Genomic DNA, 27,389 nt, shown 5'->3' on the forward strand with positions numbered 1-27,389 from the left:
TATTTATCAAGTAGGTTTTATTGATCCTCTGCAGCCCCCTTTCACATTCACAGAAATGTGGAGGGAGCACTGGCCCTCTGTTCCACCAAGGCACGATGTTCATTTCAGAAAAGACTTCAGGGCTACCTCAGCCTGGAAACCTGTCTTGATGGTGTCTGTCCCAGGTGAAATGGATGGCAACCTCCCTGACCCAGCAGACACCCAGCACAGCTGCAACGTCCACGAAAGGAGCAGAGGAGCCCCAGTGGGGAACTGAGAGCACGAAGGCACGTCGGTGCTGGGGCCCTGAGTTAGACGGCAGGACTGGCGTTATGGGCTAGGGCTAGGGCCGAGCCCATGAATGTGGAGGAGTCAGCAAGCCAACTCCCAGGAGACAGCAACTTGGCTTGATGACCTCAAATTGCTCAAGGTAGCTGGTGCCCAAAGTTGCCCAGGTCTTGCTTGTAGGAGACACCCATCTGCAGATCCCTAAGTGTGCCATTCGAGGTCAGGCATAGTTGGCAATGTTCCCCAACACCCAGTCTGTGCTCCAAGCCTTCCCCTGCCTTTTCTTTAATAAATGGAGATGGGACAAGGACGGGGCTGAGGGTGCTCATAAACCCTGAAGGTGGCATGAAGACTAGAGGGTGATCCCCACCCCAATGCCCTAGCTTCTCTACAGCTGGCCTTTCTGTCTCACGCTACAGCTGGCGCTGGGAATATTCCTGGGTGAACTTGGCATGAAACTGGCTCAGCTTCTGCAACAGGATCTCCAGCTTCTCCTGGGGAGGCAAGATGGTCATTCTGGGATGGAGAGAGCAAGAAGAGAACCACGTGAGAAAGAAAGGAGGCTGGAAAGAGGACTCTCTGGTCCACTCTGTCTCATGCCAAAGGCAAGATTTTTTACTTCAACCGAAGGGCCTTCAGGGGCTCCAGATGACTTCCCAGGGGCAACTCAGCCCCAAACTCCTTCCTTCCCTGAGGGGGGTTCCTTTTACCCCAAAGGAACTCAGATGTTCTCTAGAGCAGGAGCCACCTCAAAAGGACCCCCCCCTTCTGTGGTCCCTGCTCTCTGCTGCAGCACGTTGGAGCGATGAGGCCGGAACTCTTGCACCAAAAGCCATTCACCTCACCAATGCCCATGTGCTTTAGCCCTGTTGCCCCATGCCCAGCGGGCAGGTGTGGACATATCCACGTTTCAGTCACGGCCTTCAGTTTTCGCACCATGGGAGTCATGGGCTGGCCCTGGTAGCCCTCGGCTGCTGGGAGGCCCAGGCGTTATGGACAGAGCCAGAGCGGGCGAGCTCTCGGGATCCCGAGGGGTTCAGGGCCCGGAACTGCTGGGGGGAGGCTGGTAAGAGGAGCTGATGGTGCCCACCAAGGGTGGCTCAGGGGCCAGCTCCCAGGGGACCAGTCTGGTGTCTCACTTGGGGCCCCTGGGATAGAAGCCACAGGGAACGGCAGGAGAGCTCTTACCTGAAGTGGAAGGTGCCTTCTTTCTGGCCAAAGCCGCTGCCGGGCACCACGCAGATACCCGTCTCTTCCAGCAGTTTGAGGCAGAAGAACATGTCCGGAGCCTGGCCCTGTGCCTGCAGAAGGCGGGGGAGATCAGGGGGGCTGCCCACATCTGCAGCTGGGTTAATGGTGCTTTTGATTTTAACTGCATTGATTTGGTTCAGTATTTTTTATGGGTGCAAGCCACCTCAGGTGTTGGAATAAAGAGAAAAGCGGGGTATAACTGTGTTAATTGCAGGTGGACTTATCTCAGATTGGCCAGGAATGTTTTGAACTATCTCAGGCCCAAAACATTTGCAGGGGGAGTCAAAAAAGTCAAGATGGTGGACAAACCACACCCCTGAAGCCCCATTCCCTTTTAACACTTTGATCATACGGCAGCCATTTTGACCTTTTTGACGCTCCCATGGACAGCACTGGTTCCACTTCCTGGTTCGTGCACAGGAGTCTCTCTGAGCAGAAGATGGGGACGGATCGTGCCCACCTGACCCAGGCCCCGGCCTCCCTCCCTTTCCTAGCCATGCCAACCAGCTCCTTCTCCCTGGGGCACCTAGGCAGCCCCTGGCACCTCCAGGGTACCAACCAGCCGCCCCTCCCCATCTCTGGAGATGCCAGGCCCGGGGAGTTGGCTGCCTCACCTCGGCGTCCTGCACAGCGCGAGGGGGGAGCTCAATTCGGGGGAAGGCGTACATGGCCCCCTGCACCGAGTTGCAGTGGATCCCAGGAGCCCGGTTGAAGATCTCCTCAGTCAGCTGGGCCTTCCTGGCCAGAGCGCCCAGAACAGCAGCCTTCTCCTGCAGGTGGGCAGACGTGTGATGGTGCCCAAGCGCTCCCTTTCCCTTGGCACAACCGCAGCGGTGCTTAACTCCCACCACCCAGCACACAAGCCAGGTTCACAGAAACTGCAAGGCCCTCTGCTGGCTTCCGTGCTGTGGGAACCCGGCCCTTTGTGGACTGATCAGCTAAGTTATGCAGAAGAAATCATGGCTTGTGCAGCACGTGAAGCCTGTCGGGGCCTCTTCCCAGCTGCCTACGAGCCCACAGCACCCCCGCAAAGCTTCTCACTACATGCCATTTCCACCCCACCGAGGGGCAGCCCAGGGGACCTCAACAAGCAGCAGCAACAGCGAACGGGCCAGCTTCTTGGGGGGGGCACAGCTGCCCGTCAGCAGAAAAAGTGAGAACCGCTCCCCCTTTCAGCTGCCCTTGTCGCATCCTCCTCCATAGCCAGGATCAGAAGCTCACAGGCAGGGCAGAGAGCAACTGGTTCTGCCAGCTGCACTGCCACTGAAGTTGGAGGCTCTCTGGGTGGCTGTTATGAACCACTGATCATTTCACCATGATGGGCAACCTTTGGGGGAGGGCAGGGCAGGGCAGGGCAGAACTGCAAGGCCAGCAGGGCTGGAGTTTCCTGAAGGACTTTTCCCTGCGGGGGCGGCTGGGCAGTTTTCTTGGGTTTTAAAACCATCAAAACCTGCTTTAGGGCTCACGTGACGTTTTGGAGCTTCCCATCCCAAAATGACAGGAGATTCTGCCACCAGGTTGCAGCCACGGTGGTCAACAATGCCTCTGCCCGCTGCAAACAGGCCTAGAGACTCTGATGGCCCACAGTCCACAGTGTTCTCTTCGTTATTCTGTAGGCACTTATGTATGTATGTATGTAAACTATTTCAATGGCCACCCTTCCCATTATCAGGACCGGGCAGTCAATATGCTAAAAAGCCATGAATGAAATGAACAAAATGACGGGCAATGTGCCACAGCCCGCTCAGAACAGTACTTCTCATTCCAGCCACACAGGATGGGCTCCCCCGGCCCCCTGGACCCAGTGCCTGGGGCACTGTCATTCGTGGTATTTCCCCTTTAAGTTAATGTTCCAGCTGCAGTGGAGAGACTCAGAGGAGTAACTGTCTTTCTCCACACTCTGCAATCTTCTAAAATGCAAAAGAATGCCCAACAAAGCTGGCACCTTGACTTTTTTGCCCCCCCCACATGGATGCAGATGCTAGGGAGGGGGGTCAAAAAGTCAAGCAGCAGCCGCAACAAACAGCTGAAGCCCTGCACTTTTTTTCCATGTGGGCACCTTCTATGTAAGTGCTGCCTTGCACCAAGATGAAAATACACATATTTCCAAAAAAAAAAAAAATTCAGAATCCAAATCTGTGCATTACATATGCCACTGTCCCTAATCTGATGCCCTCTAGATGTGTGGAATGACAACTCTCATAACCCTTAGCTAGCGCTAGTTAGGCATGACGGGCACGGCAGTTAAGAGATCTGGAAGGCCTAGGACCAGGGAAGGGTGCCATAAAGCACAACACAGCACCCAGCAGATGTTCTGCATTTTTAGCGTCTTCATGAAACCGGTTCACTGGGATCAGCGGGGGGGGGGGCACCCCAGTGTTCCACCCCATTTGCTACCTTGCCTCTTTTGGGCTCACCTGGCTGAACTGCTGGTAGGAAGGGTCTCCAGGCTGCGGCTGGTTGACCATGGCATCAAGGAGAATCTGGCCAGTCACCGGTGGGCATAACCGGACGGAGACCAGCTTGGTCAGCTGTTGCTGGACTGCTGGATCCATGTTGATCACTTCCATGTAACCTCCACGGAAGCCACACCTGGCGACGCAAGACAACAGGAGATGGCCTTGGCCAGCAGGCACAGAGGTCGTGGAAGCATGTCCTGCCATGTCCTGTCCCACCGGCAGGGGGCGCCAGAGTCCCAGAGCAGGTGCGCCACTCACTCGCCCATGAAGCCCTTCGAGATGGAGTGGAAAGAGGCCAGCTCCACACTCCGCGAATACTTGGGACCCATCTCAAAAAGCACCTTCTTGAAGGAGTGGAACTTGGAGCCCTCTGCGTAGACGTTGTCCTGGTAAACCTGGCGGTGGAAAAGCGACGTGGCTGGGAGGCAGCAGGGGAAACTCAAGAGCCCAGCTGGCACACAGAAGGGCAGACCCACTTAAGCCCCAGACCCTTTCCAGATGTTCTAGATTACAGTTCCCCTGATCCCTGACCACGCAGATTGGAGCTGGGGGGCACCGTGGTTCCAAGCATCTGGAAGGCACCACACTCAGGAAGGCTGAGCCAGAACTTATGAGGGCCAGAAGGACCGCAGGCACGCTTTGCCTCCTGGCTCAGGCGCCTGCCCTGCAAAGGAAAGCTGGGGATTCAGTGGCTCAATATGGGGGGACAGGAGAGAATTCCAAGAGCTTACCTCATCAGCCATGAGGAAGAGATGCTCCTCCCAGGCAAAGTGAATGACTTCCTCAATGCACTTGCGGCTTTGGACCTGACCTGCGGGGAGAACGAGAGAGGAAGAGACTCCCTGGATCAATCGCTCGGAGGAAGGAACTCCAGGGCTGGCACACAAATCCCCAAGTCGCTGGGAACGGAGACGGGAAACGGCCAACCTCCTGGCAAAAACAGGAAACGTCTCCCTCCAATCAGTCTCGGCCAAGGAGCCAAGGGGCCACCCTGATGGTCACACTGGCAGTGGGGAAGAGCCAAGCGCTGAGGCTTCTGAAGAAAGGCTCGTTCCATGAAGGTGAATCCGCTTTTCAGAACCTTTTAAGAGTGGCAGCAGTCCCCTAGATGCAGATGACCCTGGTGGTTTTTTTGTACATGAATTTCCAAACAGCCTTTGACAAAGTCCCCATCGAAGACCCTGGAGTAAACCTGGCCCTGTCGTTTTATGGACTGCTAAGTGATTAAAGAACAGAAAGCAAAGAGGGGGCAGTTCAACAGAGGCTCAGAGGTTGTCTACGCAGCCCATTATGCTGGATTTGGAACTGGGGGACTCACTTCTGGTTCTGGTTCTTCTTCCATCTCACCAGAAGACAAAAATGAGTTGTCAGAAGAGCAGAGAGGCTGACATCGCACCCCTTCCATTCCAGGATAAATGACTGCGTAAACAACAGGAAAGCCATCATCTCTTTTGGCGGTGAACGAAGACACCAACCCGTGAAGGACCCGGAGGGAAAGGAAGGGCAGAGTCGAAAACAGGCCAGGATGCTGAGCTTGTACTAGCCAAGGATGGCCAGCAGGGGGCTAAAGGCTAGATTCTGGGCCAGCTTCAATCATATACATGGTAAGCTTGATTAGCTGAAATCATGGTTAGATTTCTTTGTTCATAAGTGCAGCCCACTTTGGTTAGTTTATGGTCCAATGTAGAGCGTGAACTCAGGAAGCAAAGGGTTTGTGTTGTGCGAACGAAGCCGGTGCACCTGTCTTCTGGGGTTACTATAAAATATTGATCCCTGCATTGCTATTGCTGAAAGTTTCCAATTCCACCTCCTAAGAGTCCACTTGGTCTTGTTCTCCCAGGAGCAGAAGAGAAGAAAAAGGGCCTCAAATCCTCCAGGAAAGGCAGCCCTCCTACCACTTGCTGGGAGGGGGCAGTCTGTGAGGTCCTGATTCCATTGACTGCCCCCCTCCCAGCCCAAGATCTCCCTAACAATGAAGCCTTGATTGCTGTGGAGGAGATGGGGACCACACGGTGACTGGACTGGAAACCTGGAGGGTGTTCCTGATGATCCTTGGACCACAGACAGGCTTGGGCCCTCCAGGGATAAACTGTGGCCCCAAATTGCCACGTTTGAGAAAGAGCCTCCCGCATCATTCCAGCAAGACCCATCTATGGCTGCCACAGAGTCGCCCACAGGAGACAGCTGGTGGCAATGTCCCAGGAGGCTCCTTGAGGGCTCAGGAGAAGCCCACAGGGCAAAAGCTCCAGCCCCCTTTCCCCAGGAGATGGAACCTTGTGAATGTCTTGACACCGCTTATGCCGGAAGGAGGCACCCTCCGGAGCTCCTTACCAGTGGGATTGCCCGGGTTGATGACGCAGAGGACGCGGGGCTGGCAATGTTCCCGGGCCTGGACCAGTGCCCTCCGCAGCTCCTCAGTGTTCAGAGCCCAACAGTTCTCCTCGTCCAGGTAGTAGTTGATCTGCACCGCGTTGAGGTCTGCCAGCGTCGCTGAGTAGAGCGGGTACTGGGGAATGGGGATCATCACGCCTGTACGGGAACGCCCTTCCCCTGCGACCAGTAGCTTCAGGATGGTCTGAGGAGGAAACCCAGAGGGGACGGGGGTGGGGGTTAGCAACAGCAGGAGCAGCTCAGACATGCCCCCCCCCCCAGCTCTTGGTGGCCGACGGAGGGCTTTGAATTTTAAGAGAGCCATCTGGAAGGCTTGCCAGTCCAGGGGCCAAACAGAAAACAGCAGGTCTTTCTAGAGGAGGTCAAAGGTGCCAGCGTTGTTGCAGAGTTACTTGCAGGCATGTCCTTAACATGCCCGTCCCTAGGAATGCGGTGGGGGGAAGGGGCAGAGCCGCCGTTGAGCCCTCCAGCCCTCCAGACACACTCTGCCTGCGAACAGCCACCTGCCGCTCGCTCTGGGCCCCCCACCGTCTGGAGGGAGCCACCCCCAAGCGGGGCGTTTGGCATGGGACCCAGAAGAGCCCTCACACGGTTTGCCTTGGCAAGGCTGCCCGCTGGCATTTCCTTTGGCCCCTGGCAGCCGTGTGCTGGAGCAGGTCAAATGCCTCTGCTTCCCCCAAGGGCAGATGCCACAACTGTGCCTTTGGCCGACACCGGGAAAGGAAGACATGCTCAAGGATGAGAGGCCGATTGCAGGGGCAGCTGCAGAGGACTGGTCACCTTCAGCCCCCCCTTCACTCTGGCCGAATTCCAAACACAGACAGGCCCCCCCAAGCCACGCCCCAACGCAACCGTCTTTCTCAGAGGGGCCGTCCCGAAACGTAGCCGGCTGCTGTCTGAAGGGGACAGTCCTTCCTCAGCCCTGCTCCAGCCTGTCTCCCTGGAGGATGGCCAGAGGGTTGGATGGACAGGGGAGCATGCAGGGGAGGGGGCTCCTTTCAGAGGGGCTCCTTCGGTTTCTGAGCCGTGCGGGGAGGACTGCTGGGGGAAGTGGTGGTGTCCACAGGGAACATTGCACAAAAGCCAGGAGGCGCTTCAGTCCCACCCCCTTGACTGTTTGGGCCATGCCCTGCAGACCCCTCTGGGGGAAGGCAGCCGCCCTTCCCCAAAGAGACGAAAAGGCTCCCTGCAGACGCTGCTGGCTTAGCCCAAGAGCAGCTCAGGAGACCCACCTGCCTGGGACACTGCGGGGATAAATTAGGGGGAGGGAGATTGTGCCTTGAACTGTCAAAGAAAAGGGAGGTTAACACAAGCGAGCAAGCGAGAGGGAGGTGTTTTAAAAGGTGTCAGAAACACGGCACATTTTTCTATCTGTGCTTTAAGATTCTAAGGCAGTCCCCAGTTTTGAACATGAAAGGAGGGGGCCATTCTGGGGCCACGTCCAGCTATGAAGATAGTCATGGCAACCCCCATGACTATCTTGGCACCAGGGAGCATTCTCTGGGACTGAGCAGCTCTCGGTCCCCTGCAGCATGGGGGCCCCGTGCAAAGGCATTCCCTCCAACGTGGCTGCCTGCTTCTGCCAGGAGACAGAGACAAAAGGGGCTTTGTGCAGTTGTACCCATGCCCGGAGCTGCCCCCTGGCAAGGCAAGCTGGGAGGGACTTCTGCCAGGGAAGAGCACTGGAGGGCAGCTACCCTGAGCCCCACAGGTGCTTCCTCGCGAGCTGCAACTCGGCTCTTTTGCACAAGCAGCCTCTGCCATCAGCCAGGGACACCTCTGCTGGTAGGGGAGGCCCCGCTGCCTTTCTGCAGCACCAGGATGGGGGGGGGGGGGGACTAAAGCCAAGAAGAAAGCCGAGCGCTGCTTCGTAGAGCGATGCAAGTTCTGGTACAAGCCGAAGTCTCTGCACAAGAACCCCAGCGAGGGCTCGGCTTTCAAAGGAGAGCCCTAAAGATAAGCAAAAGGGCGCTGGCTCTTCTTCAGAGAGGGGAGGGGGCTTCTCTCTTCTGTGAAAGGGGGGGTACTCTGCGCAGGGGGATTGCTTTGGAAACTGATACTGAACTCATCAGCGCCAGATGCGCCACTAAGACCCTCTGACGACAGAGGCCTGGAAGGGGCGCTGGGCAAGCATGGTGGCATCTTCCCACACCTGGGGGTCCCAGCGGCGAGGGCATGCTACTGGCAAACAGCTGCCACTAGGTGCCCGGCTAAGGCCTCCCTTCAGCCCCCGGGGGATGACGAACAATCCATTTTATCTTCTAGGCTGCAATTCTTTTAGCCCGTTTTGCATTTCTGACTGCCTTATTTTCCTGCTTGGGTGTTACGTGTAGTTTTTTTGCTCCCTGGACTGCCCTGACAGGGAAATGGATCAGGGCCAGAGGATTTCTTTTTCCTCTTGCCGTTCACTTCCATCCGAATTCAGCCGCAGGTCTGACTGTTTGGGCAAAGCGGGTTGGCTCCTTACCACAATGGCATTGCTGGCGCCCGTAGACAGGTAGATATTCTCTGGGTTGGAGGGAATCCCCTCATCCCGGCGCTGAATGAAGGCAGCCACATCCTGGCGGATGAGTTCGATCCCGGGACTGGCGCTGTAGGCCCCTGACGAGAGTAGGAGACAGGGACAGAAAGCAGCTGGCGTCACGGGGATCCGCTTGGCTCTCCAGCCCGGACCGGTCTTCTCTGGGGGCAGAGGGGCTCGCGGGGGGTGGGGGGAAGCTCGCTGGTCCTTACTGCCCACAGTGGCAGCATCCTGGGAGTAGCAGCAGCAATGAGGATGGCGGGACGGAGGCCAAGAGGAAGGCCCTGCTGAGGCTTGCGCACTTGATATGCAGTTTTAATTCCTTCAGGGGCTAACAGGGCCACGAGTAAAGCGGCAGGAGTCCAAGAGGCACGCCATGCGCAAGGCCATGGGGCCTGGGGGAGCCCACCATGTGGTCATGTGCATCATGGTGTCACCACGGCACAATTTGCTTGGCGACACTGTGACACGCATGGCGCCCCTCGCCCTCCCTCGCCCTTCTTCAGTCACCAGGATTCCTCGCACGTGGGACCGGCCCAAGGCCCTGGGGCCCAGGAATCAAGCCCAGGGCCCCAGAGGCCAGAAGGCGCTGAATGCAGCATCAGTGGCCCCTCCAAGGATGCCACCCAAAGCCAGTCACTTGACGCTGCCCCCCAGGACTGGTCCTACTGAGAGAGCTGGGGGGAGCAGGGGAGGCTCCCAGCCTGACAGGGACCCTTCTGGCCCGGAGGACCGAGCAGGAGGGCGCAATGGCGCAGAAGGTGGCGATGGGGGCCGACTCAGTCGGAGGGGGCGAAACAAGAGCCTCCGGCTCCTCCCGGGGGCTAGCGGGGCCCGGGGCCGGCCCAGGTGTCTTCTGAGGGCCTCCTTTAAGGGGTGGGGGGATGAGGAGCCACCCCGGGATGGCCGAACACTCACCCACGCTCTGCCCTCCGCACGCAGCCAGCAGCCGCCGAGCTTTCTGCTTCGCATCTTCAGGAAACTCGGGGGAATTTAGGAGGTCGGGATACAGGCAGAGGGCGCTGACCTGCCGGGGGACATCTAGGGTGAGGGAGCCGCTGCAGCCTCCCCACTGCCTCGCCCCACTTTCCATGTAGGCGCTGTCCTTTCTTGCCACCCCCCCCAATCTCCGCATGAGGTGTTTGCGGGCTTTCTGCACATGCTCAGAGTCACTCTCTTCCTGTCCTCCCAGGCACCAAGCCCGCCCGGGTCAGTCTCGGGCACTGCCAAATGGGGCTAAGGCTGATTGGGTGAGGAGAGCGCTCTCCCCCTCGCACCCCTTCCCTGGCATCCCCCAACCCGGCGCCCGCAGGAACGACGGAGGCCGGGAGCTCTTCTCCCGACTGGAGTCCCCTTTCACCCTCCTCTGCACCTTTTCTGGCCTCGGCAGCCACGCAGGGGAGGGAGGATGCCCGGAGCTGGAGGCCGGACTGGGAAGTGAGTCGGCCGAGCGGTGGGAAGACGCTTCTGCAGCGAAGCCGAGCGTGAGGGGGCGCCCGCGAAGCGGCCTAGGCCAAGCTCCGCTCAAGGCAGCCTCAGCTCAACCTCAGACCCCCTGCTCACAGGTGGGCGCCACTCACTCCCAGCAAGGGCGAGGATCAGGGATGATGGGACCCAGAGGGGCCCACGAGGTAAGGTCGAAAAAGTCAAGATGGAGGCTGCAGCTGCACGACTGAAGCTCCACTCTGTTTTTACGTGCAAGGCTGGAGCTTTGATTGCACCACCACAATCCCCATCTTGGCAATTTTGGCCATGCTGCATGGACAGCCTGATGGGACCCGAATCCTCCGTTGCAGCCACCAGCCACCGCCGTCAGGTTCCTCCTCCTGCTCCTCCTCCCCTCCGTGGCTGTTGTAGCTACACATTTTGCCCCGCGCTCGCCCTAGTTCTCGCAGCGAAGCGATCGGTGCGTGGGCCACGAGGGTTTCTCTTATCAGCCGGCCGGTTGCAGAGCCTGGCGCTGAGCGCGCGACCGGCCCAAGGTCACCCAGCCGCTTCCAGGCCCGGGAAGCGCTGGAACCTGCAGTCAGTGCAGCCCCTTCACCCATCCCTCTGGCTCCCCCCGCTTAAGACTCGAAGGGACAGTCTCCAGAGCTGGGAAGATCTGCCCCCCAAAAAGGGAGGCATTGTTCAGAAGCTCCCTCCACCCCCGCCTGCCCTCCGGATCATACCTGGCGCAAGAAAGTGATGGGCTTCTGCCCCATAGCTTGAGCATCCCCAATGTTGGCTGCGATCACTTCGGTGAAGGGCTTCCTGGCTCCCTGGAAGGAAGAGCAGGAGGGAGGCTGGTTCGCAGCGTGGCCTGAGCCCCCCACTATCTGCCCCGCAGCCAGCAGGGCGGTCCAAGGGAGACGTGCTGCTGCCTTCGGCGGAGGCTCTCCATGGCCTTGCCAGCCCCTCCCACCGAAACATGGAAGGGAAGGTGCCCAACGGGGCAGGGTCTCTTCAAAGGGCCGAGGCACCTGGGTCGGGCTCGGGGGCTCGCAGAGACTGGCAGGCGGAAGGACATCAGGCACCCTTTTGGCCAGAAAACGTCAGGAATGGGGAATTCCAGCCTGTTGCCTGCTATTCTTCAACATCAGGGATCCTGCTGAACTTCAAAGGCAGCCCTCCCCTCCTCCTCCTCCTCCTCCTCCTCCTCCTCCTCCTCCTGCACACATGCGCACGCGCACACACATCCCACCAAGAGCCATGCACACGGCTCTTGGAGAAAAGCCTTTCAAGGTGGTCAGGCAGATTTCTCAGGAAGCCGCGCAAGCAGGTAGAGAGCCTCCAGCCGTGGGGACTCCATACAGCTGCCCAGTCAGGTGGCAGCCCCCGTGTCACTTTGCCTGATCTTGGAAAGCTAAACTGGGTTGGGCCTGATTAGTCCTTGGATGGGAGACCACCAACAGCAGGCCAGGCCGGGAAGTCAGAACGGCTTCTGCGGTGCTGCCAAGAAACAGAGGGCTGCGCCTGCAAAGGCCAGGGATCGCGTTTGATTTTAGGGAGACTCTAAACAGCCACCAGCAACCCCCCCCCCCCCGTGAATGGTCCCACTTCCCATAAGCCTCCTCCAACCAAGTGCCCAGCTGCAGCTGTGTGGGACATCCCCTCCCATCATCCCTTGTCAGAGGGCCATCCAACATGCCCAGAAGGGAACAAACTGGGAGAGACTGGTAAAATCCGAGCCAATTTCACTGTTAACTCTGGCTTTGTGGCTTGTTTGACTTTGCTTGTGTTGCAACCCAGCCATTGTGGTTTGTAAGCCATGGCTTAATGTGGGGTACAAAGCCAGCCAACTGAGGTTTATTCAACAACCAGAGTTGATCAAACCATGGCTTAGCATGCAACTTTACAAGGCTGGGCGGAGGAGAAGCAGAAGGAACCGTTTCTGACAAATGTTGCGTTCTCTGCAAAAATCTGCCCCCCGCCCTCAGTTTGGCTGCTACCTCCCTCTGGCACGAGGCAACGGTGAAATGTTGCTTGGGCACCTGGCGAGAGCGCCTTCTGCCTTCCTGCCGGCCTCTTGCCGTGCCAGGACCCTCATCGATGCAGCCCCTGGGTCGGCTCCACCTGAGCCCCTCGGTTTCTCACCAAGCCCTGGGGACAAGGGGGCAAAGTGGCCCTTAGGGGAAGTACTAGACTACCCTAACCCTAGACCTGACCCCCTCCTTAAAAGACAACCGTTCGCTGCACAAATCAGGCCCCGGAGGAACTCAGCGCGCCCTCTGCCCCTTCTGGGGTTCAGACCAGGCCAAACGTTCACCGGCCGTGGGGTCTCCTCTGGCTGGTACGCTACTTCCTAATGGGGTGGGGGGTGTTCGCTCCAGAGAGCAGCAGTGAAAGGAGAAGCTGGCATTTCTCCTCCAGTGGCACCGCCCAGGCTGTGTCCATCCAGCGTACTTAACTTAGTTACTGAATGAACCTGTTTTCACGGTTCACATAAGGCATTAAATCATGAACTAGGCCTGGAAGGTTGGTTGGCCCAAATCACTAAACCATAAAAAAACTAGCCAAGGTTAGCACACCATGGGAATGGATCTGCTAAGTCTTTACCAGCCTTGTCAAGGGGGCTGTGTGAACACAGCGGTTAGGGGAAAGAGCTTCTTCCGGGGGCCAATTTGGAAATCAGAGGCTCCTTTCTCACCTGACTCTGACCTTCGGGGAGAAATTTTGAGGACATCCAAGTTAGCTTCACCCACACCCACATTCTTGGGTGCCTTTTAATGCCTTGTTATCATCCTGAAAATGATTGCACGGTATTTGCCTAAAAGCTAACCATTTCCCAGGTGTCGATTTCTCAGACTTGGTGCCCTGCCCAAACTTCTCTCCCCTTGCAGGGACTCGCTTGGGAGGCCTCCCTGATCCTTCGCCTGCAGGCAGAGGGACACCACACTAGTCCCCATGGATGGTGTCGCCTGTACTAATGGGAACTGTAGTCCCTGCACATCTGGAGGGCCTCAAGCTGGAACAGCTCCCCAGGACCAACAAACCTAGTGGTCTGGAGGTTTGAAACAGCCTGTGGGCCAGGCCAGGCCAGGCTCATACCAGCCACCCCAACTCAGATGAAACCAGGTGCCCCACGACTCCCAAGGCTGCTCTAAGACCAGTCAGGTCTCATCTCTGCAGTCCAGGAAGCGGAGTCATCAAAAAGAAGGCCGAGAGGTCATCCGAGAAGACCTCAAGAGGCCAGCGGGTCTGTAGCCACAAACAAAGCTGGAGGCTGTCCCATAGGAAGGCTCAGAAGGAGCAGCGTCCAGATCAACCTGGGGCAGGAGGTGATCTAGTCTGGAAGTCCCTTGAGAGCCATCCTGAGTCCCACCTTGAGGGATTTCTTCTGGGAGAACAGTGGCTTGATCCCACCCCCGACCCCAACCCCGACGCCCATTCTGGAAAGAAGGCCGCCCGTTATTCCGGACGGCCTCTTTGAGGTGTGACATGAGAAGGCATCTCATCATCCGTGACCGTTCTTGTGCCTTTGATAGCAACGCTTCTCAAGTCACCTTCCTCGTGGCAATCACGTTGCCTGTGGAACGGAACTCCACCGATTCCAGACTCCCGATCGCCGGGCCCGGGTCAGAACCCCGGCTTCGTTCAAGCAGCTCACGCAAGTTTTCTTCTTCGGGGCCTTTTGCTCCTTTTCTCTTTAGTTTTATCATTGTGCATTGAATATATCGTGCTTTGTTCCAGGATGGTAAAGAAAAAACCGAAACTGATGAAAGGAGGGCCTTAAGAGAAGCCCACCCTTTCCAACTTCAGGGCTCACAGGCAGATGCCCGGCTTACCTGCTTCAGCTCCTTCTGCAGCTGGGTGGCCCGGGCAACAATGGGTCCTCGCACGGCGTACTCCACCTTCCGGACGTGGGGGTTCATGGAGTCCAGAGTCAGGACTTTGTCCTGTGGCGCTGCCCCGTTCTCTGCCATCCCCGGCTGCCTTGCCTGCCACCGCAGGGCCCTGAAATGCAGAGGGGGGCCAGGGCTGAGCGAGGCGGGGAGCAACCCGGGTGGCCCCCTCACCCCAGGGAGCCTGCTGCTCAGGAGAGCCCTAGCAAAGGGGGGCCTTGGCATCGGCCCCCGGGGCTTCAGCTGCTGTGTGCACGAGAGATCCGCTGCGGAGGGGAGGAAGCCAGGAGCCTCCCCAGGTGGCCAGGTCCCTCCCTCCCCAAGTTGCCGAGGGGCGGCCCCAGCTGGAACCCAGCCCAGGAGGGGAGCCCAGCTGCGGGACTGCCCCATCCTTTCCCTCAAGGCCTCCCTCCTTCTTGGCTGGCTTCCCTGCCCCCCAGGGGAAGAAGGGACCTACCCGGCTCCCAGGCAAGCCAAGCAGCTGCTCCCACATGGGCAGGGAGGGGAAGGACCTGCTCCTTTTAATCCAGGGCAGGAGGGAGGAGACTGGCTGGAAGAAAGCGACTTTGTGGAGGGCGGCTGAGAGGGACCGGCCCTCGCGCCTCTGGAACAAAGCCGAAACTGACTGTCCCACGGAGGCTCTGCTGGCTCTGGGCGAGCTGCCCGGGAGGGGGGGAGGGAGGGGGGAAGGGCTGGCTGAGTGCTGGGGAGCAGAGTGGGTTCCCCTCACTTGCACCCGAGAAAGGGGCGGGGCTGCCAAGAGGAAGGATGGAATGACTGGGCACAGCTGCAGAGCAGAAGCCTCCTCCAAGGCGTGGGCAGGATGCTTCTCTGTCCTGAAGAGCCCCCCCACCCCCAAAGTGGCCTTCCTGCTGCTCCCCACAGGTCCCTTCTAAGAACAGGTGGCATCTGGGCACTGCCAGTGGCTTGCAACGGCTGCACCCCATCGTGGCCCTGAGGATGCATTCCGGCACATCTGGGATCAACAGGCCTCCTCCCAGGATTGAAGTGAGCCCCCAGATCAGTCCCTCTGAAGCTTCCAGCAATTACCTCCCCTCCAGCGTGGCTGCCTGGAGAAAGTAGCCCACCCGACTGACTGGAGAATCACCCCACTAGAGCAGACCACCAGCAGATGCCCTCCAGACGTGCTGAACTTAACTCCCAGAATCCCCCTGGCCTTGCTGGATATGCAGGGCACCAGGTTGGGAGTTACCTGGGGCCTCAAGATGGAGGCAAGGCAAGCCGCAATCCAGAAGCCACACCCCCGAACCAGCTCTCGAGGACCCCCCACCTTGCATCAAACATCAGGTAGGACCCTGTCCCCAGGAGGATCCTCACTAACAGAAGCCATTTGTGGGTAGACCCGCTTGGCTTCCCCCACGCCCTCCCACAGCCCTGTGTGCCCACAGCTAGAGGTGAACTGAGATGCCCCGAAACTGCCCAGGTTGCAAGGTGGCTTTGCAGGAGCCAAGAAAGATGCCTCCCTGGCAGGGAACCTCCGTTACCCTTGGGGAAAGGAGGAACAGCTGGAGTGGCCCAGGATGGGCCCTAAGCTGGCCGGGATGAGCCGAGGAAATGTTATCCGGAGCTTGATCCGGCTGAAAGGGTCAGAGGCCGTGAGCAAACCTGGCTCCGTGGCAAACCCGAAGAACAGGTTCTGTCCTGAGCCTGAGCGAATCCAGGCCAGAAGAGGAGGCAGCCTCTGGCACCTCCTCACTGCTCAGCCCAGGGCCGGCGGCCTGCAAGAGGCAAGGGAAGCACGGGGAGCCGGGTCCCTCCAGAACTCACGGAGCTGAGAGGTGCCCTCCGGAGCCTCCTCCTGGGGGGCAGCTGGTCTCTGCGCACAGCAGGGGGGGAGGGAGAGCCCCAGAGAGCCTCCCGCCTGCAGAAAAGGAGGGGGTCAAGCGCAGAGCAGCTCGGCAGCAGTGCGGATCCCTTGGGGGTGGGCTGGGAAGAATCGCCCCGCAGCTTCGCAAGCAAAGGCCGGGCAGCAGAGCCGGTCTGAAGCTCCCTTGCTCCCCCGAGCAGCTGCTCAGGGTGACGGGTGACAGCTCTCCCGCTGGAAAGCCCGGGCAGGTCAGAGCAGGAGGCGGGCGCAACCCCAGGCATCACCTGCTGGGTCGGCTTTCCAGCCCAGCCAGCCGGGCCAGGCGGTATCAGCAGCCGCCAGCAATGCTTCAGGCGCAGGACGAGGAGGGGCGGGACCATATGACCCACAGAGCGTCCCTTCTGGGATGTTTGTTCAGAATGGCACCCGAGAGGAATCGAGGAACCTCCAGATCAGTCTCTCTGATCCGGAGGTGCAGCAGCAGCGCGACTCCGGAGGGCAGAGTTGAGGGTCCTGTGCTGGCCAGCCCCACGCCCTTACCCTCGCTGGCCGCCCTGCTCTGCTGTCCCACTTCTACTGCCGCAGGAACAGTGAGTCCCCAGGTTTCTGCGCGGGAAGGGAGAGGGCCGCGTCTCGTTCTTGCTCCTAAGGAAGCAGGTGTCAGCGCTACAGAGGAGAGCTCCCGCAGGCATCTGGACACAGTGCAAGTATCGGGGGCTCGTGCAACCCCTCCAGAGGATTCTACAACGTGCGAGGATGCCAGCTGTTGGGGGGGTTGATGGGATATGCCTCCCAAACCATACAACACTTCCAAAGCATTCCAGCTTCTGGCTGTGCGATTGGTGCAAAAAATAAAAAATAAAATCACGGTTTAAATGTCCAATTGCCCACATGGACTGTTACGGGCTGAAAAAGATTTCAGAATCCGTCTCGCAGTCTGTTTGGCTGGGAAAGACACCAGGCCTCTAAACAGCTCCAAAAAAGAGGGTGCCCACGGTCCCCACTTGGCCACGCCACAAGACTGGAGCGGAGTACCCTCCCAGGGCATTTGAGGCAAGCCTTCCCAAGTTGCCTCTGGCCACTGGCACATTCCTCCTCACCTGGGGCCCCCAACACCACCTCCAGCCTGCTTTGGCTCTGAGCAACCACATCTCCCAGCAGATCCAGAACCCGAGGCTCCCTGGGTTCTTCTGCGCTGACCGGAACAAAGCGGAACGCTCCCAGGTGGAACTCTTGGGGGGCCCCGACCAGGCCAGGAGCAGCGCAGGCGGCCGGGAAAGGCTGGCTTCTCTGTTCCCTTATGAAAGACAGGCAGATCTTTTGACATTCTGCAGCAGGGCGTCCACCAGGAACAGGGGAGGGGTCAAAAAAGTCAAGACAGCAGCCGTGACTGAAGCCCGTGGCTTCATTAAAATGGGCAGGGCTTTGACCTTGCAGTTGTGGCCTCCATCCCCAGATGCCCCTGGTTTGGACTTTGCTTGGGAAAAGCTACTACCAGCTACTTACGTTCAGTGACAGCCCTAGGGGCTCTCACTACTTAACAAACACCCATGCCTGTAGAAAGGAGGTGAGAACCCCACCCCCACCCCCAAACACATTTCCATCCTTGACACTGGAAGAGCTTCTGTCAAAGTGGGGACCAAGATGCCAAGATCTGGGGGACAAGATCCTTAGACAGGGCATCTTCAGTGCTGCCTCCTCACCTGGATGAGGTGAGGTAACCGTAGGCTGAATCTGATACTCTCAGACCTTCTGTGCTAAGCCCTCTGGGGCACGATGGTAGGTACAAGGTAGCTCTCCCTCCCACTCCCCCAAATGCCTTTCCACCTCAGGAGCTCAGCCAGTTAAATCCTTGGCCAAAGGCCACCCAAGTTCCCACGCCTGCAGCTGCCCCCTGAGAAGCAAAGCCCTTCTGATAAGCCCCTCAGCCCTGCCTCGCCAGCTGCCTGTTCATGGGTGCGGAATAGGCTAAGCATGTCCTCCAGGAGAGATAAGATGATGGAAAAGCCTCAGCTGAATCCCTGTTGTGGGACAAGCTGCCCTTAAAGGAACGGTGGGAGGACTTAGCATGTGGGAGGAGAGTCCAGGAGCCTCAGTGCCCTGAGGGCAATGCTGGCTGGGAACAGAAGAGCCAATAATGGTACATTTCAGCAACTGATGATGGCTTAGGCTGGGAGAAAGAGAGGATCTCCTCCAAAATCAGCACATTAATCCAGAACCCCAGGGAGGCCTGGATTTCTCTCCCTCATGCTAGGGGTCAACGTGGCTCTCACCCAACTGTGCCCAGTCTTCTGTGCCAGGTGGACAGATGTCACCAGGTCTTGGTTGTGGCCTGGGCGTGGACAGAGCCAAGGAGACCACAAATGCCCCCCGCCCCCCCCCCGGGGCCAGCCCCTTGGCCAGAGAAGTCAGCCTTCTGCTTGCCTTGCTGGTGACTCTTCTGCCTCTCTTCCACAGGCGTAGGCTTGCAGATAACACATGCCGGCCTCCCTAAACCTCTTTCTTCCACTCTCAGTTTTACCCAAAGGGACTGAATGGTGAGAGGCTCAGGGATGTTTAAGAAACAAATGGTCCCCCCACATCCCACCATCAGACTGTAGGTTTGCTCCGGAAAGACAGTGATGGCCACCAGCCCAGGCAGCTCTCACTCCTTAGCAGTGTTGAGCCAAGTTGTGGCTCCCTGGGGGGGGAGACACAACACTGCTTGCCAGGCCAAGGCTCTCGGGGGGGGGCTGGCACCCTCTTCTGCTTGAGCGCTTTCCACAGGCAACCTTGTTTGCCCTCTGGAAGCTGGGTGTGGGGCAAGAGGAGCCCTGTGCTGCTGCCTGGGAGCAGAGCTGGTCAGTCCTACCTTTGGCCCTCCCGGGGCTGTGCTCTCCCCCAAAGGGCGGACCGCCAGAAGCCCTCACAGAGCCCCTGCGAGGAGCTTCTCTGAAAAACAATCCAGGGCGTTCAGGGGTTGGCCTATCAGCCTGACGCCGCTGCCTCCACTCCTGGGCCATTGGTGATAAGGCAGTGGTGGAGCAAGACGGTCCTTGCCCAGCAGCCGCGCGAGCTTCCCACCCCACGCCCAGCTGCCATTCCGGGGCTTGTGGCTGCCGCGCAAGAGGGCCGAGGGGCTGAGCGCTGTCTGGATGGTTTCACTCGCTTCCCCGAGACTCATTCTCACAGCCGCTTTGCCTCTATCCTGGAGCTGGCAGGAAATCATGCAGCCCTAAAACTTGCCACCCCCGCCCTGTGTGCTTATCGTGCCCTCAGAAGGGGCCGGTGCTGGGCCGCTACCCCCACAGCTAGCACGCAACGTTTGTGTTCCTGCGGCTCCCTGAGCTCAGTTCTTCATGTCATGTCTCCACGGGGTAAGACCACCTGCTGCAAACCCCACCCTCCCCGCCCTGGTGAGGCTACCTAGCGGGCAATGAAGAGCACCAGGGACTCCAGTTGCACCCTGAGCTCCGTCTCTTCTTTCCTGTTGGGAACACACAACGGCCCAAGGCCGTGGCTGACGGTTCCCTTGGCCAAAACTCCAGCCCCGCCCAGCGCCACGCAACGCATGAAAAGCCTCTTCCCGTGGGCAGGCACAATGCTCTGGTTATTCCACGCACTGCGATCCTTTCTTTCCCATTGTAAGGTGACCAAGTGAACTTTTTTAATTCATTGAAACTATGGGTCAACTAGTCGACCTATTGACCTCCGTGGTCATTTGGATTTGTGCAGAGATGGGAATGGGGTTTAGTTGTGGGGACGAGCGTGGGAGCTATCAAATATTCGAAGGAGAGGAAGTAGGGAGGCAGGGCTCCTCTGGGAGCAGGGGCAACTGGGAATGTCACGTCTTGCCGGAAGGACAAGAGCTGAGTCCTTTCAATTACATGCAGGCACAGTCTGGTCAGTTTCGGGGGGTTGCCCTCTCTAGGTGGGCCACCCGATCAGTCAACAAACCCATTGAGAAAAGGGGCTATGCAGTTCCAGCTCCCTGGTTCCCACCAGAGGACGGAAGGGCAGGCCGAGAGGACAGAGACCACCCTGAAGGGGAAACCAACAGAACCAGCTGGAGCCAGAAGGAGCCCCAACAGGCCACTTCCCCAGTGCCCATCAGTGCACTTCACAGCGTTGTGAGGTGGGGTATTAGGGAAAGCACAGCCCCTTCAGCCCCTCCTGGGTGGCTCAGCTGCAGGACCCCGAGACATGGCAGAAGCAGGTGGACGTGAAGAGGTCTGTGGGCCATCCTCATGCCAGAGCAAGGAGAAGGGGTAGGTTTGCTCAAGATCAGCCTTCCTTCCCAAGCTGGTGTCCTCCAGATACCTTGGACTACAATTGCTATCAGCCTTGGCCCTTGGCTGTGTTGCCAAGGCAGAGAGCCATGTAACTCTGTGTAGTTAATCACACGTGGGGGAAGGCTAGAGGGGGTCTTAGATAAGTTTGCCCGCACCCAGCAGGAAAAAAATCTGCCCTACCCAGATCAATCTGAAGAACGCCGTCCTAAGCACCCTTTTGAAGGGCAGCCAGGCAGCTGCTTCAACCTGACACCCTCCATCAGACTGTGGGACTTGGTTTCCTAACCCTGGTCCTTCAATCTCCCTGGTCCGCAGTCAGCCACTCGCTGTCCTGGGGCCGAGCGGTGACTCCTCCTGATCTGCACCACGCTGCATTACTGTTGATGCAGCCACAGACTGTGTTTGCTTCTTTTACAGCCACATCGCACTGTTGGCTCTTGTGCAACTCGTGACCCACCACAGCCTCCTAGAACCCTTTCACTCAGCGTGCCTCCTCCCCTGCTGCATCCAGTACTTTGCCCTTGATTTCTTCTACTCAAAGACGGAGCTTTGCCTTCCTCCCAGAGAGCCACCTCGCTGGTTTGTTCCACCAGACTGTCCTCCATCCCCTCCTCCCTTCCTTTGTGTCATGACTTGTTTTTCAGCCTCTCATCCGAGTCATTAAGAAATGTATGGAACAGGGCAGGGCCTAGAAGGAAGCCCTGCAGAACGCCCCACCCTGACACGAAGCCCCTGGCCTACGCGTGACGGGTATGACTGTTCAACCAGCTCCCGTCTCCTGCCCACATTCAGCATCTTCTCTGCTAGTATCCCATGGGTGTGGAGTGTTTGGCTGAAGTTAAGACAGACTGTGTCTACATTCCCCTGATCAGCTAAACCGGTCACCTGGTCTAAAAAGGAGACCCCACTAGTTTGCCACTATGTACTTGTTCCTGAGAAGCTCCCGCCAAGCAATTCATTCCTTGTTAAATGCTTAGAAACCAACTGCTTAATCCTCCATTCCAGAGCACTGCCCAGATCAACATTAAGCTGACCTGCCTGGGCTTCCCCAGGTTCTCCTTCTTCATTTTCTGAAGGCAGGAACTTTTGTCCTTTTCCATCCTCGTCCTCCATGATTTCTCCAGAAGGGGCTCCAGAATGACATCTGCAAGCTCCTTCAAGACTTGATTGTAACTCACCTGGTTCTGGGACTTAAACTCATTCATGGCAGCCGGGGGCTTCGTACCATCTCTACTTCCTCAAGCTGGCACTCCCTCCATTTCTCAGTTGTTCTCCTTTGGCTTATTGGGGGGAGTCCCCCTTATGGGGGGAGTCACAACATAGGAACGCTGCTCTCTCCTCCCCATCTTCCTTCCATCTTCTTCAAGCGGTGAGCCCACCCCTTCTTACATAGCCCCACAGCCCTTAAATCAACTTTAGCTTCTCTTGTTTCTCCAGGGTAAGCTCTTTGGGGCCTCTAGCTTTCTGATTTTCCTTCAGCAGATGTTAGCCTCCTGAGCTGCTCCAGACATATAATGATCTTCCAGGATCTTATTTCTGAGACGTTCCCGAGCCTCCCTTTGGTCGACATGTCTTTCTGTAACATCCTGAGCCCCAAGGTGACACAGTCACTTCCTCCCAGGTCCCCACTGCCTTTACCTCTTCAACCAGCTCTTCTCTGTTGGTTAGGATCAGATCTCGGAGAGCCCCTTGCCTCTACTTCAATCTTCTGGAAAACGAAACAATCACCAAGACAGCTGAGGAATCTGCAGGACCTCAGCCTTGGCCAGGTTGGCTTTCCCAAAAGATGTCTGGATGAAATCTCCCATTTTTGTTCCGGCTCTCCTCCCTGAAAGTTCTCCAACAGGGTCCAGGAGGACTTTGCCCAGATCTTCTGCCTACAGCAACTGCCCACAACGATCTGCATAGCTTTCCTCCCTCACATGTGCTTACTCACGTTTTCTTGTCTGGACCCTTAAAATCCTAAAGCACAGTTCAAAGTGTAATAATAAAAAAGCCTGATACAGCACTTATCTTTTTAAAAGTTTTAAATAAGCAACCTGTCTCTTACGCCTTTAGGTTCCCTCCCACCTATCTTTCTTCAGAAGCTCCTGAGCCAGCATCATCCAGCGATAGGGTCACTGCAGCCCTTCCGATAACGGCCGCCGCACACCCTCCTATGCACACACACAAGAGGGGCCCTGTGGCTGAAATCAGTAGCATTTACTTCTGAGTAAGCAGATATGGGGCCGTGCTCGAGCAACCAGGGAGAGTCAGACGCCCCAAGCAAAGCCCCCTCTAATCTTGCTCAGAGGAACTGGCCTTGATGTTCCACCAGGAAAGGCTGGCTGACCTTCAGCCCGCAATCAAGCGCCTCTGTGCGCCCAGAGCAAAGACTTCTGGAGGCCAGGCGGATGCGGCAAGCGCCCTCTGAACTCCCCCACCCCACCCCAGCCCTGCCCTTTGCCCCCGTCCTTCCTCCTGAGCAATCTGCCCTCTGCATCACGACCCTCCCTGTTCAAACTCCAGCTAGGCAAAGCCGACCCAGTGCCTTGAACAGCTTCCCAACAGTCAGAACTTCAACAGATGCAGCTCTCACACTGGGACTGCTGAGCTGCATCGCACAGGTTCCCCACCGCTCTGTAGGATGTCAGAGGACCCGGCCACTTCAGTGCTTCGTGCCTCACTCAGGTCACATCGAATCCAGGCCGTGGACGTTGAGGGCAGTCCCCCGTGGGTGTGAAGGGTGCCTTAGAAGACCACCTTTTACCACCCCCTTCCCCAAAATGAGCTCATGCAGCCACGGAGGGTGGCCCGGCTGGTTCTTCCCACGGAACAGCAAGATCTCCTTACGTTCAGCGTTGACCTTGCATCATAAAAGCTACTAATTTGACTGCACCCAGCCAGAAGAAAAGGCAGCATTATAATTGTATACAACTTAGACTCAAGCATCTTCATTACCCCACCCAGCAAATTTCAACAAATTATGGGCTAAATTATACGATACACCACCTTAACCACAGTTTGATCTATGGTCTCAGCTCACATATAACACACTTAAACAGATCAGATAATGATTTTAGATGTAGCTGTGCAAAATGCTATATGCTGGGTTAGTACTAACTATAATTAGGTTAGGTGGCTTAGCTTTTTGGGTATATCCAGGCTGTTTGGCCAGTGTATGTTTCAGTGTGTTACATGTACCCAAAAAACAGGTTAATTCAGTGACAAGTATGTTGTGTGAACCTAGCTCTTAGGTCTGCAGATAACCCAGTTTAGGATGTCAGGCAAATATTGCCACTTCATGAAAGGTATTCAGGGTTAGAGCACATACAGGTAGTCCTCATTTAGCGACCACCTTATACCATGACTGTTCACAGTTATGACAGTGATGAAAAAGTGACTTTGCAAACAATCCTCACATTTATGACCTTCGCAGGTCTGTAAAGCAAAGGAAAGCTGAAGTAAGATCATGAGCACAGTTGCAGTTTCCCTTAGCAACCGCTTTGCTTAACGACCAAGTGCCTGGTCCCGATTGTGATTGCTGAACTAGGACTACCCTGTACTTGGGTTGAAGAATATCCTAAATTTGCTGTTATGGTTATTTCAAAACGTGAACTCAGCTTGCAAAATCTGAGCGAAGCCAAAGGCTGCAGAACTCAGCACACCCACCAGAGGACAGCAGAGAGAGAGAGAGAGAGAGATTTCAGGTTGTTTGCCACCCCGTGTGGTGGTGACACAAAAGGCAGACTCGGCTCTTTGGGGAGAAAAAGCCTAAAACCCTGTGGCTGTGCACAGCCAGGCTGGGGCAGGAGGGGGAGGCCCAGGCCTGGTCCGCCACAGCCAGGGGGGCTCCCCGGGGGACTCTGGGCCAGTCCCTCCCTCTCAGCCCGAGAGCCGGGGGTGAGGGGGTCCAGGGGAAGGAGCTGGACTGGGAGGGGGAGACCCCGGCTCGAATCCCCCTCAGCCGTGGAGGCTCTCTCCTGACCCCAACCTACCTGGCAGAGGTTTCTTTGCGGGGAAAAATGGGAGGCTTGAGTTCCTGAAGGAATAGCCTGACAGAAGTCTAATCGAGAAGTAATTCAGATATTAGGCTGAGACGCTAGATAAAATGGTTCAAAGTCTCATTTGGCAGTACATATTCCATAATCATTAGCTCGCTAGCCTGACTACACCCAATCAGAAAGAGGAAAGCCTGGGGGTGAACGCGAACACCCTCTCCGGCACACTCCTGACACTGGCGACCGCACCCCAACTGTGCGCGGAGGGGCCAGATGGCAGCCCCCTCCCCGGGGCTCGCAGCAACGAGGCCCTTCTCCAGAGAGCATCCCCTGGATTGCTATGGGAGAAAGAAGGTCTTCCCTGCTGGGAGACACTTGGCGGGGGCTGTAGCCCCTGCCCCCCCGCCCCAGTATACCAAGGCAGCATCTCCTTCAAGTCAAGCTCAACCCCCGGCAATTTCCTGGAACGGCCCCCTGGTTTTCTCGGCCACAAGAGGGACGAGGTTCAACCCCTGTTGCTTGTCGGAGTGGAAAGAAGGGCGAAGATGCTGGGCATCTAGATCCCTCCCTAGAGCCACAAAAGCCCTGCCCCCCATTCGCAACCCCAAACCAAGAGTCTCCCCTGCCCCATTTGCCACAACAGCCTTGGAAGCGACATTACAGGGGGGGCATTCCTGAGCTTCGTCCTTCCCTCCCCCAGCCCCCAACAGCAAGAGACCGCAGTGTGCTCCCCTCCCCAGCCCCATGCGCCCCCCCGGCCAAGCCCAGAGGCTGCTGGGCCCCTTGGTTCTGCCCATTCCCTGCCAACCCCAGAGGGGACCCCGATCTTTGGCCAGAGGCGCTTTCGTGGGGGGTCCTGGCTGGCTTTGTCAGAGGCACCAGGCCAGGCCAGAAAGGTGGGAGCCCTTTGTGGCCCCGGGGGGCCAGGCCACTGCCGCCCGGGAGCAACCCCCAGATCCTCAGGGGGCAGAGAAGGCAGCCCCTTCCAAGGCGAATGCCCTCCGGAGCACGCGTGGCCTCCCCGTCCCCTCCCCAAGCGTCCCACCCAGGGAGACGAGAAGCCCCCCTCCTTTGTCCCCCAACCCCCACAAATTGCCCAGCTCCAGCCAAGTCAGAGCAACCTTCCCCGACTTGCTGGACTACAACTCCCATTAGCCCCAGGGCCCAGGACGCCGACGGCGATGGGGAGCCAGGGCCTGACCCACGGTCCGGGCTGCCCCAATCCTCCCTGGCCAGGCTGAGGGGCTGCCCTCAGCCGGGCCCCCTCCTGCCAAGGGGGCAGCCCCTCACCTACCGACAGCAGCGCGGGTGGGGGTCCTCGCCAGCTCGCGCAGCCCGTGGCCCGCAATCTCCTCCTCCAGCGGGGAGGCCGGAGCGAGGGGGTGTTGCCTGCCGCCGCGCCGGGCCGGGCCGGGCCGGGCGGGCCGGGCTGACCTTTGCGGAGCAGCTGCTGTGGGGCAGCCCCGGCAGCGTCGCTAGCGCCCGCCCGCTCGCTTCTCTCCAACCCTCCCAAGCAGCCCCGCTTCCCCGGGCCGCCCTGGCCGGGCTCCCCCCAGCACGTGTGCGTGGGAAGCCGCCAACCCCCGACACGAGGCCCGGCTGAGGTCGCCGGCGCCCGGCGCTTTCTTGCAGGCTGCGGGTCAGCGCGCGGAGGACGCGCGGCGCTCCGCGTTCCTGGGTCGGGCTGTTTACTTCGCCGCTTGCCACGGGCGGCCAGCCACAGAGCAGACCTCTGGGCACGTGCAGAGGGCCTTTCCTGAGGTCGCCTGGGATCGATGAATGCCAGTCGATTCCCGGGACACCCAGCTTTGCTTATTTATATCCCCCCGACCCAAAATAAAAAAGCCGCCCGCCCGCCCGCCCGCCGCCGGCCGGCCGGCCGACCCGCGGGTGGCTGACAAGATAAAAATAGCGGGTTAAAAATACCAGCACACAATGCAGGAAGGACGCGATCGAAGGAAATGCAAGGTTAAACGAGCCCAAGAATAAAGCGAAATGTATCAAAGGACAAAGAACTGAGGATAGATATTTTTTCAAAATTATCAGAGTTGCAAACAGGTGCAGCGGGACTTAAGCGGCTCCAAAGTGCCCCAAAGGGAAGCAAGCCTGACAGGTGTGCACGGGAGGGGGGTCAAAAAAGTCAAGATGGCTAACCCCACAATCCAAGCCCCGCTCCTTTTTTGCATGCATCGTGATGCAAGTTAAAAGGGGCAATCTCATTTCGATCTCATGGTTGTGGCCGCCATCTTGACCTTTTTGACCCTGAAGGAAGTGGGCCCTGGTGGACCCCTTTGGGCTGGGCCCTCCTAAGGCCTGGGGAAGACTTCCAGGGCCTGGGTGGGTGCCCGTTGGAAGAGGCTCCCTTTGCAGCAAAGGCTCACAAGGGGGGGCAGGGGAGGGGGCTGGGCGACATTCCTCCAGTGGCACCCAGCCCACCCCAGCTTGGCTATTCAAAAGGGCCCCAAAGTAACGGATGCCCGCCAGTGCCTCCTCTGCGTGGCCGGTTCCCCGTGGCCCTCGTGCCCTGGGCGTTTGCTTGCCGCTCACCTGGCCAAGCAGCTTTTGGAGAAGACGCAGCCCACTTTGCCTGCCATGACCTGCCTCGTGAGGACTCAAAGCGGGGAGTCCGTGGCCCCTGGCTCGCTCCTGCCAGATGCCACCCAATCCTCCGCGCCCGGCAGTCACTCCAGTCCAGAGAGGACTGTGGGGCCACGTGCTCGCTGGCTGGGCATATGACACCTGTCCCCTGCCTGGGGAATACATTCTGGCACGTGGACGGGCAGCTTAAAAATCTGCCTGTGCATGAAACACGGATCGGAGCCCCGATTTCCCACAACTCAGCCCACTCCCTCTGCGTAACCCAAGGCCAGCCACACCGGTTGCTCTCCGCTCTTGACTACTGGAACCACAGCCCCAGGGCCCCACCCCCAGGTTTGCCAGCCTTGTACTCAGCCCTTGGCAGCCCTGAGCGGCCTCTTTGCAGCCCGGGCATCTCCTCCAGCCCCTTTAGCACACTGCATTAACAGGCCCAGCACCCTTCTCCTCCTCTGGCAGAGGGAAGGTCCCTGAGTCAGGGGGCTTCGCAGGACTACTGAAC

General features: G+C 58.0%; 1 protein-coding gene across 8 annotated transcripts; it reads right to left on the reverse strand.

Annotated features, from left to right (window-relative positions):
* On the reverse strand, positions 1 to 26,069 carry GPT (glutamic--pyruvic transaminase). 8 transcript variants are annotated; one of them, XM_088148814.1, is made up of 12 exons: positions 25,587 to 26,069; positions 14,157 to 14,325; positions 11,061 to 11,150; positions 9,808 to 9,916; positions 8,836 to 8,969; positions 6,309 to 6,552; positions 4,709 to 4,788; positions 4,236 to 4,372; positions 3,936 to 4,110; positions 2,133 to 2,288; positions 1,456 to 1,568; positions 1 to 783 (listed from the first exon to the last, which is right to left on the reverse strand). In XM_088148814.1, the coding sequence occupies exons 2-12, from the start codon at positions 14,292 to 14,294 to the stop codon at positions 681 to 683; spliced, it is 1,479 nt and encodes a 492-aa protein (XP_088004940.1). In that variant the 5' UTR covers positions 14,295 to 14,325; positions 25,587 to 26,069; the 3' UTR covers positions 1 to 680. The 8 variants fall into 8 exon arrangements, with proteins under 8 accessions (XP_088004940.1, XP_015746018.1, XP_015746019.1 ...); XM_015890532.3 differs by lacking the exon at positions 25,587 to 26,069 and adding an exon at positions 24,290 to 24,393; XM_015890533.3 differs by lacking the exon at positions 25,587 to 26,069 and adding an exon at positions 21,951 to 22,149.
* Positions 26,070 to 27,389: the final 1,320 nt, after the last annotated feature.

This window comes from Python bivittatus, unplaced genomic scaffold (genome assembly GCF_059951505.1).
Source record: "Python bivittatus isolate LINGU-HERP-01145 unplaced genomic scaffold, Pbiv_v1 ctg000590_np1212, whole genome shotgun sequence".
NCBI lineage: Eukaryota > Metazoa > Chordata > Lepidosauria > Squamata > Pythonidae > Python > Python bivittatus.

Coding starts and splice junctions, on each gene's coding strand:
- GPT (XM_088148811.1), bottom strand. CDS start 14,438: ATGCCAAGGCCCCCCTTTGCTAGGGCTCTCCTGAGCAGCAGGCTCCCT. Junction 2,289..3,935: donor CCTACCAGCAGTTCAGCCAG/GTGAGCCCAAAA, acceptor GCCCACCTGCAG/GAGAAGGCTGCTGTTCTGGG. Junction 1,569..2,132: donor GCGCTGTGCAGGACGCCGAG/GTGAGGCAGCCA, acceptor CGCCTTCTGCAG/GCACAGGGCCAGGCTCCGGA.